General features: G+C 29.2%; 1 protein-coding gene across 4 annotated transcripts; it reads right to left on the bottom strand.

The window, feature by feature from the left end:
* Positions 1 to 2,508: 2,508 nt before the first annotated feature.
* LOC114170658 (trehalose-phosphate phosphatase A-like) lies at positions 2,509 to 8,356 on the bottom strand. 4 transcript variants are annotated; one of them, XM_028056182.1, is made up of 13 exons: positions 8,338 to 8,356; positions 7,802 to 7,882; positions 4,954 to 5,437; positions 4,721 to 4,861; positions 4,552 to 4,623; positions 4,270 to 4,395; positions 4,100 to 4,156; positions 3,906 to 4,007; positions 3,713 to 3,790; positions 3,524 to 3,593; positions 3,357 to 3,427; positions 3,169 to 3,261; positions 2,509 to 3,024 (listed from the first exon to the last, which is right to left on the bottom strand). In XM_028056182.1, exons 3-13 carry the CDS (start codon positions 5,248 to 5,250, stop codon positions 2,962 to 2,964), a joined length of 1,170 nt encoding a protein of 389 aa, XP_027911983.1. In that variant the 5' UTR covers positions 5,251 to 5,437; positions 7,802 to 7,882; positions 8,338 to 8,356; the 3' UTR covers positions 2,509 to 2,961. The 4 variants fall into 4 exon arrangements, with proteins under 4 accessions (XP_027911983.1, XP_027911982.1, XP_027911984.1 ...); XM_028056181.1 differs by lacking the exon at positions 8,338 to 8,356 and adding an exon at positions 8,190 to 8,289; XM_028056183.1 differs by lacking the exon at positions 8,338 to 8,356 and adding an exon at positions 8,061 to 8,149.
* Positions 8,357 to 13,871: the final 5,515 nt, after the last annotated feature.

Genomic DNA, 13,871 nt, shown 5'->3' with positions numbered 1-13,871 from the left:
TTTCTGAAATTTATCTTTTTCATTTAAATCAATCGCAAACGTGTTATAATATATATTTTAACTGTTAAAACGTTCTGAAAAAATTATGTATTCAACCTTCTTTCAAAAGTAAAAGACTTTGTATTTTTATGACATAAATTGTACATAAAATTAATTCATCTGTGTTTTTATTCCTCTTTTAGCATGAAAATGTTATTACACCTATATCTTAGTCAACTTAAAAATAATTACATTAGTGTTTGAAAAAAAAAACTAGATCATAACATAGTTAATTGAGTTGGACTTAAATTATAATACTTTTATAAATAAAAAACTCAGCTTTTTATATTTTTTTTCAAATAAATTCAATGGGGATGGTGATACAGTTGGCTAGCACGTAGGCCTCATAGTTTTTTAATTTATTTTCTTAAAACATATATTTAAACTAAAATATTATTATTAATTATATATATATATATATATATATATATATATATATATATCAAAACAATATTTATCTAATGAAAATTAAACAGTTTGGTAATTTGAAAGTGAAAAACCAATAATACTTTACATTATTAAGATTTGGTGGATAATAATAATATAAGTCAGTTTTTCTGCTGAATTTTTTTATTGTCTTTTACTAAACATTAAAAATATATTATTTCGGTATTTAAAAGTAATTTTAATATATTTTAAAATTTTAAAATTAATGATTATCGATATATTTTGAAAACACAATAAAAAAAATATAAAAATCAGTGAAAACACAGTAAAAGAACAAGGAAAAATCAGTACAAAAATTCAAATTCAATAATTTAACCTTCAATGTAAAGATGTTTTGTTTTTTTAACCATACAAAATGCTTTCGAATAATTATTTTAAAAGTTAATAAACATATCACAATCATATACATAAATGACAATATAAGATTAAATTTTACAGTGCAATAAAAATTTTACTTTATAATTAAACTTATTTTATGATATTACAATTTTCACTACTAGTAAATAATATTTTTCTACCTTTCTACTGTTCAACTTATACAGCTTGTAAATTTATTGTACAACTGTATATAGCTTAGGTAGTTACGGCTAATCTAGTAGTGTACAGTTATATTATTTGGCAGTTACTGTTTTCCTCACACGTGAATTTTATTTCTATATAATTATAATATTTGTGTTGTCTAAAATTCCAACACTATCTATTTTTACAAAAATCCATTTAAAAATTAAAGTTCTGAAACAAATACGTAACGTACAGACGTATATATATACCATAACTTTAGTTAATTCCAAATTTGAATGTTTTTGTTAACTACGGTAGTGATGTCGTACATTACACAAATACGCCAAGTTGCTACCATTCTCTATACGTATTTAATTTTTATATATGTTAGATATTATATCACACTACAGTAAATTGTGGTAGAAACATTTTGACCAAGGACGTGTCCTACTTTAACTTACATTTTTTTTTCAATTCATATGTTGCGTGCAAGACACAATATAAAGTAAAATCATATTATAGGTACAAGAAAATAATATGTGACATAGGTCAACGGTCTAAACTATATTTCAACATAATTTTCTTTTATTTTAATTGCATATATTTTACACTTATTAATGCTTATATTTTTTAGTATATGTTTTGTAGAAAAGAGAGAAGATTGTAGAAGAATTGAAGATAAAGGGCAATCAGGTAATCCTTGTGATTTAAGAACTTTTCCTCCTAAATTTCTTCACCAATCTCGTGCATCTTTTTAAAACTCTTCAGTCTTAAAAATAAAATACTTTTCACCTTTTTCCAACTAAATAAAACAGAAACAATAAATATATTTATGTACATATTCACTTGGGTTCTAGAGATAGAAGTATTAGCCAAAGGAATCGAATATAAAATACAACAACTCAATAAACTAAAGTACTCAATCCTTTCTATTTGATGACTCAAATGTTTCTATTAGAAATTATCTCCGAAAAAATTCACAATTCGATAAAGAGATTTTTCCCTTTCTAGCACTTATTATGTCTTTTCTCACATATCAGTAAAATTAATCGTCTACAACAAGTTTAAGTCTTTAAAAGTCAGATTTCATACCTTGTACAATACATTCAAATATATATAAAAAAATACAAAAAAAAAACTGTATAGATTTATCTTATACTAGCAATTATAAGATAAATTATAAATTGAATTCTGAAAAAAAGACAGCACTGAATGAATCTGATCTTTAAAATCTGTATAGTTCAGAATGTACAAGTTCTTACTCCTCAGTTCTAAAGAAGTAATGTTTATTGAGCCATGCTTTTTCTTTTTCTAAAGTTTACAACTGTAATTGCTCATTCATTTTTCGGCATTTCTAGCACACAATTATTACTCATTCTGATTTGGATACAGACAAGACTCAAGATCCCAAGCATTTTTTTTATCATATAATTTAAATTATTGGACTGCAAAAAAAAAAAAAAAGGAATTACCTTCTTTTTCTTTTTCTTTTCAATGGCAAAAAGGGTAATAGCAGACATATAATCAAAAAGGCTACAATAGATATATTACATCATTTAAACTATCACGATACATGCAAAATAATTAACAAATGAATGATGTCGCATTTGTAACCCCCATTTTAGTGGTTAGATAGAGTGATCAAAACTGAAGCAGCAATGATTAAACATCAATACATTTTGTAATGAGAGGTGGGAAAAAGAAAAAAAAGAAGAAAAACTCAGCACATTCTTTCAATTCTTGAAGATATTTATAATTGAGGCAGGAATTTACAGCTAGCACAGAAGTTTTGAGCAAAACAAGTGGGTAGCGACACAGACAGCAGTGTTGTACCATAAGAGGGCTTCTCTGTGCGTAAAACTGCTCCAGGAAACCACTTTGAATGTTTCCGAGAAAACCAAAATCGAAAAGGCTGTTTTTTTTTTTTATGATGTACTATATTATAGTATAGCAGAGTATATTCTCCTCTATAATCTATATAAGACTTTTTAAGGAGTTTGATTTCCACAACACAAGTGACTTGAGAAATTCCATGACCTGTGTATACATACCAACATAAGATAAATTTACGTCAGGACCAAATGACACCAACATGAACAAGCACAAAGAATTAGTACAACGAAATTGAACAAAAAGAAAATTTTCAAACAGCTTATGTAAACAGTTAAAAGTGAGATTTACCTCTGATGGATCACGAAGAGAGTAAACTGCGTTGCTTTCTTTCGGTGATGAAGACACCAAGATCCCATAACCTTTATTCCCCTCTCTCAAAACCTGTAACAGATTGTTTGGAATCAGTATTCAGGTAATCAACAGAACAAAATGAAAGAGAAAGTGAAAAAAAAAAAGGAGCAAACCATTAATACTACCTTAAATGCATCTTCGTCAGTCCGATCATCTCCAATATATATAGGAAGCACATCATCACAATTGTTTAGCCCTGAAAAACAATATGATTAATATCATTTACTGCAATACAAAGAACTGTGATCATTAAAGGAAAAAACCATATCAATAAAAACAGAAAAGAACTCACCAAGTGACTCGAGTAAAAACGTGACAGCTTTTCCCTTATCCCAGTTAATCACAGGTCGGATCTCTAAAACCTGGAAAATAGTAGACAGAAAATAATTTGTAAACTGAAAAACATCCTTTAGAAAGCATTTATTAGTAGATTCTCCAAAATAATGAGTCAAACTGTTGGCTTTGGCCATACAAACAGTACCTTCCGGCCATGAGTTAAGCGCAAACGCGGATAGCCCTTCAGAACATCATGAACACGTTGTCCCACCACATCCCAATACTGTATCATTAAATTCAAAAGAAAAATAATTACAAACATAGAACGGATAATAAGTTTGGAAAAAGGCAAAACAAGTTAGCAGAAAATTGTTAAGCGTAAGAGCAGAAGCCTAAACCTTTTCATCAACATTCCGGTAGTGCACAGATACGCAAAATTTATTGTTCTCTACTTTCGCACCTTTAATGTCTTTCGTACACTCATCAAGAGACTTGAGGACCTGCCCAAGCAAGCGTCAATCAGGATGTCATGTTTTCAATGAAGAAAATATCTTGAAAGATGATGATTCATGGTAGATTATCAAAAGCTTACCTCATTAATCATGGGCAGAAATTCAGCAGCGGGTTGGAATAAATTTACTTCCTTACCCTGTAAATTTTAGAACAATTCATTTAATTAAAAAAAAAACTTTAAGAAAGAAAAGAGATTGGAAAGTGGGAGAAAGCTTTCATAAAACATGTCACAAACTTCAGTCCCAGTACCCGCTTGTCTGTAGACCTAATGCAATTCGGGTGATTATCAGATTCAGATTGTCTAACAGGGCCAATGATGTCCATCCCGTGACTACCAGCGTAGTAGAGTTCTGTTAGTCCTACAAATTGATATACCTGAGCCAACGGGGTGATAATAAAGTTAGAACCAGCACGACAAGGAAGCATTTTTTTTTATAAGAAGTACATGCAGGCGCAGTGGCGTTCAGATAGATGAGCGAATTTGAAAATAGATAGGAAAATGTTTGTATTTTCTAAAACCTGCTCAATTACCTTGTCACGACTTCTTCCACTAATTATTGCTGTTGGAAAATACTCTGCCACCTTTTTAACAGCAGCACGCATCTACAGAGTTTACAGGATCATAATTAGCCAAAGAAGAATGAAAAAATAAGCAAAACAAAAGGATGTTATTGATAGTAAACCCAAGGAGAGTCCATACATTGTCCGACATGAACGCACAGTCAGGATTATCCACAATTGGGGAAAGAGTTCCATCATAATCCATAAACAACGCAATTCTTTTCCCTTTTGCATAGTTTGTGATTTGATCAAAACATGTAAGAGCAGATGGGTATTTTAGCTGTGAAATTAACACATGAAAAAAAAAGGAATAAATAACCACCTTACACCTGTGAAATTCAGAAACTAACTAAAAGGGGATGTATGTAATACCAGCCAGCTAAAATAAGCAGCAGCAGTATCAGAGTCAGATGATGCAAACCCATGGCTAAAATCCTTTGTTATCTTCCTGGCTGGAGGTGAAGATGATTTCATGGCATCCAACCAACCACTAGAACGAACATCTTCAAGGATTCCTGTTTTCTTCCTTGGGATAGTCAATAACATTCCATGGGTAAAGGTTGCCCCGGAATGGGAGTAAGGCAACAAACTGGAATGCACACACAGCCTAGACTTTGTTACGGGTGCAGAATCAGTGAGAACAGGAGTATGATTCGACTTCAAGTCCATGGGATCCAGGTTTCAGACCACTTTACAGTCCAGTAACAATGTAATAACTTTAAGGAGTATTGAGCACTGATCAAACTAATTTCTATGAGATGTCCACTTCACCCTACTCTTTTATCAATAAAAAACCACCTCTTTAATGTTTTCTTGTCACTGCTCTTGGGGTAACAGTCCATCAACTGCTGAGCTCCTGAAAATAATGATCATATTGATTTACTTTGAAGTACTTGAACATCTGATGACAAGAATAATTTAAACAAATGGAAATTTTGAGTTTGAATCCACTTGTCCTATCAACTAGCAAGGTAATAAAAGAGTTGCAGGCATGTATTGGAAATCATGATTTTTAAAAATGAAAAAAAAAAAATATAGTTCTAAATAATAAGCAGCATCCAATAGAAATAGGAAAATTTGTAGGTCTGATGGATGTGAGAGAAAAAAGGCACAGCAAAATGCTATGATCAATATTCAATCAATAAATACCAAAGATGCTAGAGATGTATAGAAGTTATACTATGAAACACATGAAGCAAGCAGATGCAAGAATGGGGAGCAGGAAGCGGAAAAGTGAAGGCAAACAGCTTTAGGAACCGGTGTTATAAAAAGCATAATTATATAACACATTTAATAACCATTTAAATAATAAAAAGAAAGGAAGTATTATTGATTGTTCCTATCATTTATTTATTCAATAGAAGGATTCTTCTTATCAATGATTGGTCCAAAAATGCAATTCACTAAAATCCAAATAAAGACGTTAAAGGGTCCATCCTACATGTAGTGAGCTACATACATACACAAAGCACAAGTTGGCCTTAATTGACAGCTAAACATTATTGAGGTTACCTTGAACTATGGTTGAGTAATACATAGGTGTTAAGATCATCATGTACATTCAAGTAACTTGTAAAAGAAAAGGTTGAAAGAGCAAAGGCATCAATGGCAATTGTATGCACTTACACTCTTTCTTACTTTTGTAATTAGAATATAAAAAAGGAAACAATCTAGCCAAAGGGAAAAGGAAACGATTAACAATTCTTTGACTTTATTCCCGATTGTTGGTTATAAAATCGTACAGCAACAGCAGCTAATGAACAGAAGAAATAGCATAAATTTCCCACCATATTGACAAAAACAGACACTCGTATGATCAAATGTCAAGTCCTCCTCCAGATTCGAATCTTTCCATATAAACTCAAATTCCCAAACTTTACAGGGATAATAAAAAAACCCCATTTTAAGAAGAAATCGAAACACAATATATTGTTCCACGCTTGATTACTAAAGGGTGCTCCAGTTCTGGAAAGGTTTCAATCAGTGCGAACTGAACACGACAACGATGAATGCTGTAGATATTTATCAAAGAATGGACAAACTACTTATATCTACTACAGAGTAACAACTCAATAAATATGAAAAATGATAGAAATCACTAACAACGACTACAACATCACGCAGAATAAATATGAAAACAAACTAAACACTGAAAAAAATCGGGAATGAAAAAATCCAACCACCACTAATATCAACAGAAAGGAAGATAAAAAATTTCAACAGCTTAAGTGTGCTAAGCTGTCAATGATTAATGAACAATTAAGAAAATACTGATTTCCTGCATAATGTAGAGTGGTACTACCCCACTCAATGGACACGGAAGAAAACAATACCATATGCAACCACACAACTTGGGCCTACAAAGAGTGGGAGTCAATAATACAAATGGACCCAACACATAAAGATTCTGCGATGAAATAGACAAACTGACACAGAATATCAATAAACAATGACAAAGAATAAAAATTTTCCCAAACTTTTTAAGGTACATTTCCTTTAAAACGAAACGTAAATTACAAGTATTTCCAGGGTTTAAGTTTAAAAATACTTCGAAAGACAACCCAAGACGGGGAAATCAAACAGAGAGTGATGTAGACTTGAGAAAATTGACCTTTTCTCATTTTCCTTTATATTTTGCATTCTTTTAAATGGTTCACATTAGTTTACACGATGAGGACAATAAACAATTAGACTAAAAAAAATCAAGGGTGTAAACAAAGAACATCACATCAGCACAATCAAAAACAGCTCCAGGGAAGACAAATCATAATCAGTAGTCGACAGCACCCATCTTACGGTCGGGAAAAACTCAAAACTGAAAAAACCGAATTAACCAATCATTCAAGGATCGGTCAAAGTAGAATATGATTAACTACAAAATAAAATAAAATAAAAGAACAGTTTTTCAATCAAAATGAGTTGAAAAGAGAAAATGAAAAGTTGGCTTGGAATGCTACATTCTGACCAGCGCCCAAAACTTTGCACGATATTGAATAATTATCATTATTATTACTATTATTATTATAATAATTATAATAATCGCTAAAAGAAAGCAACACCAATCATTCGCAACTCAAAACGGCACCGACCCTTTTGAATGTCAAACGTTCCACCCAATCGGAATCGAAACAGAAAGAAAAAAAGGGAAACGAAATAAATCGGAAGCCAGAAAAAAGAAAGAAATGAAAAGGGGCAAAGAAGAATGATGAAAACATGTTACCTAAAAAACGAGCTCCAAGAACGGGAAGAAAGAAATTAGATTGCTCATGAATCTTCAGAATGCAGTTTCTCGACGAATAATCTTCAAAAGCGAAAAAGAAGGAGCAGTCAGAAGAGGAAAAAAGCAAAATAAAAGACACGCGCACAGTGATATTTTTGGTTTAAAGGCCAACAAATAAATAGGCTATAATTTTTGAATATGAAAAGAAAAAATAAAGAGAAAGAGGTAGAAAACCCAGAAAGGAGACAAAAGGCACAACTTGTAGTTTGGCAGAAGCTAAAAATGGGGTAAAATTATGGGCAGCCAAACAGGGACAAAGAGACAATAGGGAAGGCAATGCGTTAATTTGTACTTTCGGAGAGAAACACGAAATCGCGATAATATTCACCTGAGAAAATAATAAACAAAACAAAGAAAATGGACGAAGAACGAAACCCAAAACCAAAACGGTGCGCAGAGAGAAGCAGCGAAGCGAAGAGAAGAAGAAAGAAAATGGTAAATTAGAAAACGGGTATTTATAGCGTTTCGCTTCTTACCAAACGTGCTTTACAAGAAAACCTTCCTTGGTTCGGTTGTGTTGAATTGGGAAACACCACCAATAAAATACGCCCCCGAAATCTCACACTCCATTCCACTTTCTCGTCCCCGCGCGTGCTCTCCACTCCCCAACTCCAAAGCCGGCAGCGCGTCACCTCTCATGACGGCGCGTGGGTTCCTTATGATTAACGCATGACCGAAGTACGAAAAGCGAAGATTTGATTTCATTGGTTCGCGAACCTCTTTTTTAATCAGATAATAAAAATTGAGATAGTGGGTCCCGTAGAGTATGTGGAGACACGTGGCGGAGGGAAAGCGCGTGAGGACACGTGTAAATGAGACGAGTTCGACGTGGCCACGTTGGGGTGCGGGGCCCGCCACGTACGTGGGGACGACGTGTGTGAGCGTGTTGTCGCTTTCGAGGAACGAGTGGTTGTCTTCGGTGACGGTGGGCGTTGTCGGAAACAGCCAGTGAGATGGTCCCACGTGGCATGGGTGGGGTCCACGTTGGGGCAAATGATGGCCTCATAATGGGGTGAAGTGGCATGGGATGGGCCTTCATGCAGCGGTCGATAATGTCAACCCCAATCAAAACGACACGTGTCTACAGTAACAATAAATAATGCTGTCACTTTTTTCAAACTTCACACCTATTTTTTTCTTCTACTACATTCATTTTTATTTGATACGGAAGTAAAAAGCGTGATTATTTAGAAGAGAAAGAGAAATAAAATAATAATTTTGTTACAAAAATTAATTTATTATCGATTTTATCAATATGATAAAATAAAAAATACATAATAATTTAATTGTTCAGTGAAGATGGTGTTATAAATTAAAAAAATTATAGTTTGATTTTTATTTATTAATTTTCATCTTTTATTTTCTAACGTGATTTAGTGTAAATAATTGATTATTTAAAAAAAATATATAATGATATATTAATCAATGATTCATACTAAATAATGAGATGCGTACAGAACATCAAATAAATCTAACCAAATTTAATTAAAATGACTAAATTCACTTATTTCAAAAGATAAAAGACTAAATTAATTTAAAATTACAAATTGTACTAATTCCAAAATTTACTAAAAAGTTAAAGTACTAAAAATATATTTAATCTTATTATTATCATAAATTAATATCCGATGCAAGCGTGACATCAGATATGGCAGAAAGTTTTGAATCACAGCCATCAATTTGACAATCAACGGAAGGATTGTGGTGTGTGTGTGAAAGCTCTCCTACCGTCAATTTAGTCTATTGTCTCCATCAATTACTCACACATCACGGTTGCATTCTCTCTTATTTCAATGCAAACGTTGGAAAACACACTTTCCACATATAAGGCCACAAGCTCTTGTGTAATTTTTTTCAAACTTCTATGAAACACTCGAATAGAATACATGCATTATAGTCAACTAAAGAATTGCCATAAGAAATAAGTATACCACAACATTTTAATAATTAATACATCAATAAAGGATCTTGTCATTTAATTCCAATCCTTATACACATTTTTATAATTTTTCTTGTTTAATATCACTTATAGCATTCATATTTGTCAAAATTATTCAATGTAATATTTTATTTCCTTCATGATTTTTATATATGTTCAAAACAGTGAATGTTATTTTTTTTTTCAACTCACACGCTTATAAAAATGCATAAGTGTTATTATTTTGAATGATTCTAAAAATATTAAATATTGTTTATATATACACTAATATTTTTAATTGATTTTGACACTGCAATACCAACTCAAATTTAAAAAAATTATATATTATTCCCACACTAAAATTTTAGTTTTTTTCTTGGAACATATATCGAACATTTCGTTAAAATCAATTAACACATCTTAGATATTGTTTGTTTTAAAACTTATAGTTTTTGTTACAATTTTGAGATAATATATTTGAAATGAGAGAAAAGATGAAAGTGGGGATGTTTGATCAGGAAAAAAATGTGGTGACAAATTAATGGTTTTGAGAATTTTTTCTTTTTTTTAAGTTTGTGATGGGTTTAATGTAAAATATAATAAATGTAAATCATGTTAAAATAAAATGTCACTTATTATTTTATATAAAAAAAATTAAAATAAAATGTGATCGGTAGAAAATTAAGTTCAAATAAATTGTGGGTGAGTGATTAGCTAAAGTAAAAATATTAATATGAAATGTGGGTTATAATTTAAATTTAGAAAATTAAAATTGAAAAAATTATATTAAATTAAAATGTGGATGTTTTGTGAAAAAAAAAAACAAAAAGAGACAGTAAAATTATGCCATGCAAAAGAGAAGGTATTCTTGTAATTTAAGATATGCTGACGTGACTTTCTAAAATCTGTATTCTAAAATCAATACAAAACACTTCATATAAACAACCTTAATATTTGCATTTTTGTCATCAACTGCAATAAATCACTTCAACAACACACAACATAAAAATGTATTGAAAGGTTAAAAGAAAAAAATATATATTTAAACTCCTTCAATCTTATTTATTAGACGACATGAAATTATTTGATATATTAAAACAATAATCATTTATATTGAAAATGTATTAAAAGTGATGATTAAAATCATTATGTAAATCTCGAATTACCTATCTTTCTTTTAACATATATAGATAAATAAAGGGTTAAATATATTTTTTTTCCTTAATTTTCAGTGAATTTTGAAATTAATCCATTTTGAAATTTGAGATCAGTCTAATTTTTTATCTTTCGAAATATGTGATTTAGTCATTTTAATCAAATTTTATTAGGTTTATTTAATGTTTTGTATGCATTTCAGGATTGAATTTTAGTTGTTTATTCTGTTTGACATATTTTTCCTTTAATGTTAAGTCAAATACTATTACGAAACGCGCTTGAAATATTAAATAAATTTAATAAAATTTGATTAAAATTATTAAATCTATGTATTTCAAAAGATGAATAACTAAATTGGTCCAAAATTTGGAAGTGAAGTAATTTCAAAATTTACTAACAAATAAGGGATAAAAACATATTTAATCTTTAAATATAATTAAATTTGAAGTAGTGTCTTTTTAACTTTTTTTTCTTCTCTTAAAATAACACAATTTTGGTGAAATGAAACTTAGACAGTGTCGTAAGGTTGAAGGAAAGATTAAAAGAACAACGAATTTGTATATTGAAGGCTTAGATCTTATTTGAATTGATCTAAGGTTGGTAAAAAGTCCACCATTGTTGAAGCTATGCCTTACTTCAAGACGATGAAATCATGCTTAAGCGTGATGCAGAGTCACGTTACCTCACACGTGGTGGTTGTAACGTTATACTAACATTTAATTAATGTGTTGATGTTAATTATAAACTTTACAGGCATTATTAATATTAATTATAGTATCAGAAATGACGAGTTCAAATCCACCACTGATTTTTTTGGTATTGTTCTCTATTTATTATTAAAAATATACTGAGTTGACATTTTAAATATTTTTTAATATATTTTAAAATATTAAAATGAGTGATAATCTGTGTAGTGTATTATACATACAATAAAAAAATAACACCAAAAACTAGCGGAGAATCCAAATTTAAAAATGACATATTATGTTTAAAGATAATTTTTTTAAGTGGATACATGTTATTTATGAACATGACTTTTTCATCGAGACAGTGGATATTATGTATCCATTATTCATAAAATTACATAAATAGTTTTTAGTAAAGCAATTATATTATTAAATATTTCAAATAAGATTTGTTTTTCATTTGGGCTATCGAAAGTTAAAGGTGATTAAAGTGAAATTATCACTTCATGTGAAGTTATGATAGAAGAAAAATATCAATTGATTTTTTTTTTAATTTGATTTTATTTGGTATCATTTATTTGTTTTTTTCTTGTGTTTTAAGAGACCGATTTTATTTAGTTTTATGTTATTTCGAATTAAATAAATAATTTATATTTATATTTATATTTTATTGATAATAAAATGAAAAAATATTTTCATTTTATTTTTTTAAGCACACATAAATTCGTGGGTATATGTATTTTTTATATAAATATACATAAAATTGATCAATTAATATATTATATAAAAGAAGGTTTTTGGGACCAATAAGTGAATTACCAATTTCTAGAAAGTTTTAGCTTATTTTTTATTTTTTTAGATTGAAATTCTTCCCCACTTTCTTTGCATACTAATGATATAAATCAACTTATTAAATAATGATAAATTAACTTACCTTTTATTTTTAAAATTACAACTTAAATAATGATATATATATATATCAATTATTTAACACAATTTTTATTCAATTTCTTCTTTATTTTCCAAAAGAAAAACAACCTACGAGAAAAAAAGTTCCAAATAAATCATGTTATGAAATGTAATTAATAAATAACCCGCAAAAAATGTTCCAACAGAAACTTCCACAAAAAATATTAGAAAGATTCACAAAAAAAATATACTTTCAGTTACCTTCTATGTTTATAAAGTAATTTTTAGTTTTTATTCTTTGCAAGTTTTTTTACCTTTTGATGTTTATCCAAAACTAAGAAATAAAACAAACTATGACTATATTTGAGAAGTTCGGAAGTAAAAATATTTGTTAACTAACTTATAAAATTACAACTGTTTCATAAACATGTTTATATGATATTTGTATATATTTTTGTAAAATATAATTTTACATCATTATAGTTTTTTCAATTTAATGTAAACTCCTAAATTTAATTTAAAGATCAATTACTTTAATTATTTTTTCAGTTAAAACATGATTTACCATTAATGTCATATTCTTTTTTCCATACTTTAAAAAATAAGAATACAGAAAATCTTAAATGGACGCAACATATCACTTTGTTGTTTCCATTAACAAGGCAGTATCTTATTAAATAGGATAAATAAAATTTGCCTCAGAAAAAAAAAAGTGAGCTGAAATTAAAAGCATATTACCAGTTGAAAAAGTATCTAAAAAGTTGGGTATTAAAATAAAGTCATTGTTTACTAGTATAGATTTAATAATGTATTTAATGAAAAATAGTAATTAAAATATTTGTGAAACATATTTAAAAAAATAAACAAATATTGAAAAGGTGCAAAATAATAAAAATGAGTTAGAAAGTGATAAATAAAGGTATCGTTAAAGGTCAATAATGATGGCAGCTCACTGCCAGCTAGCTTCTGCAGAATTGTGTAATATTTTACAAATGTTGGGAAACAGATTATAGAAATATTATTGTTCAATTATATCAATGGTTTACAAACTATAACATCTATATCTAGTCCTAGAAATTAACAGAGAAAAAAGGAATAATTTGTTAGGAAAGAAAAAATCTGTAGCAGAACAGCAAGGAAAAAAATTCCCTGGCATTATCATAATCCATTATGTTTTTCAGATATTCTTATATTAAATTACACTTTCATAATTAATATGCATGAATGTTAATTATCTGTCATGCATATGAGTGACGATATTTTCCAACTTAAAAATATGTTTTAAAAACAAAAATTAATACACTGCAACTTATGATCAATAATGATTCAACAAAAATAAATA

The sequence above is a fragment of the Vigna unguiculata genome, chromosome 11, assembly GCF_004118075.2.
Source record: "Vigna unguiculata cultivar IT97K-499-35 chromosome 11, ASM411807v1, whole genome shotgun sequence".
NCBI classification, from domain to species: Eukaryota; Viridiplantae; Streptophyta; class Magnoliopsida; order Fabales; family Fabaceae; genus Vigna; species Vigna unguiculata.
This window is presented reverse-complemented; position numbering and strand designations above follow the sequence as displayed.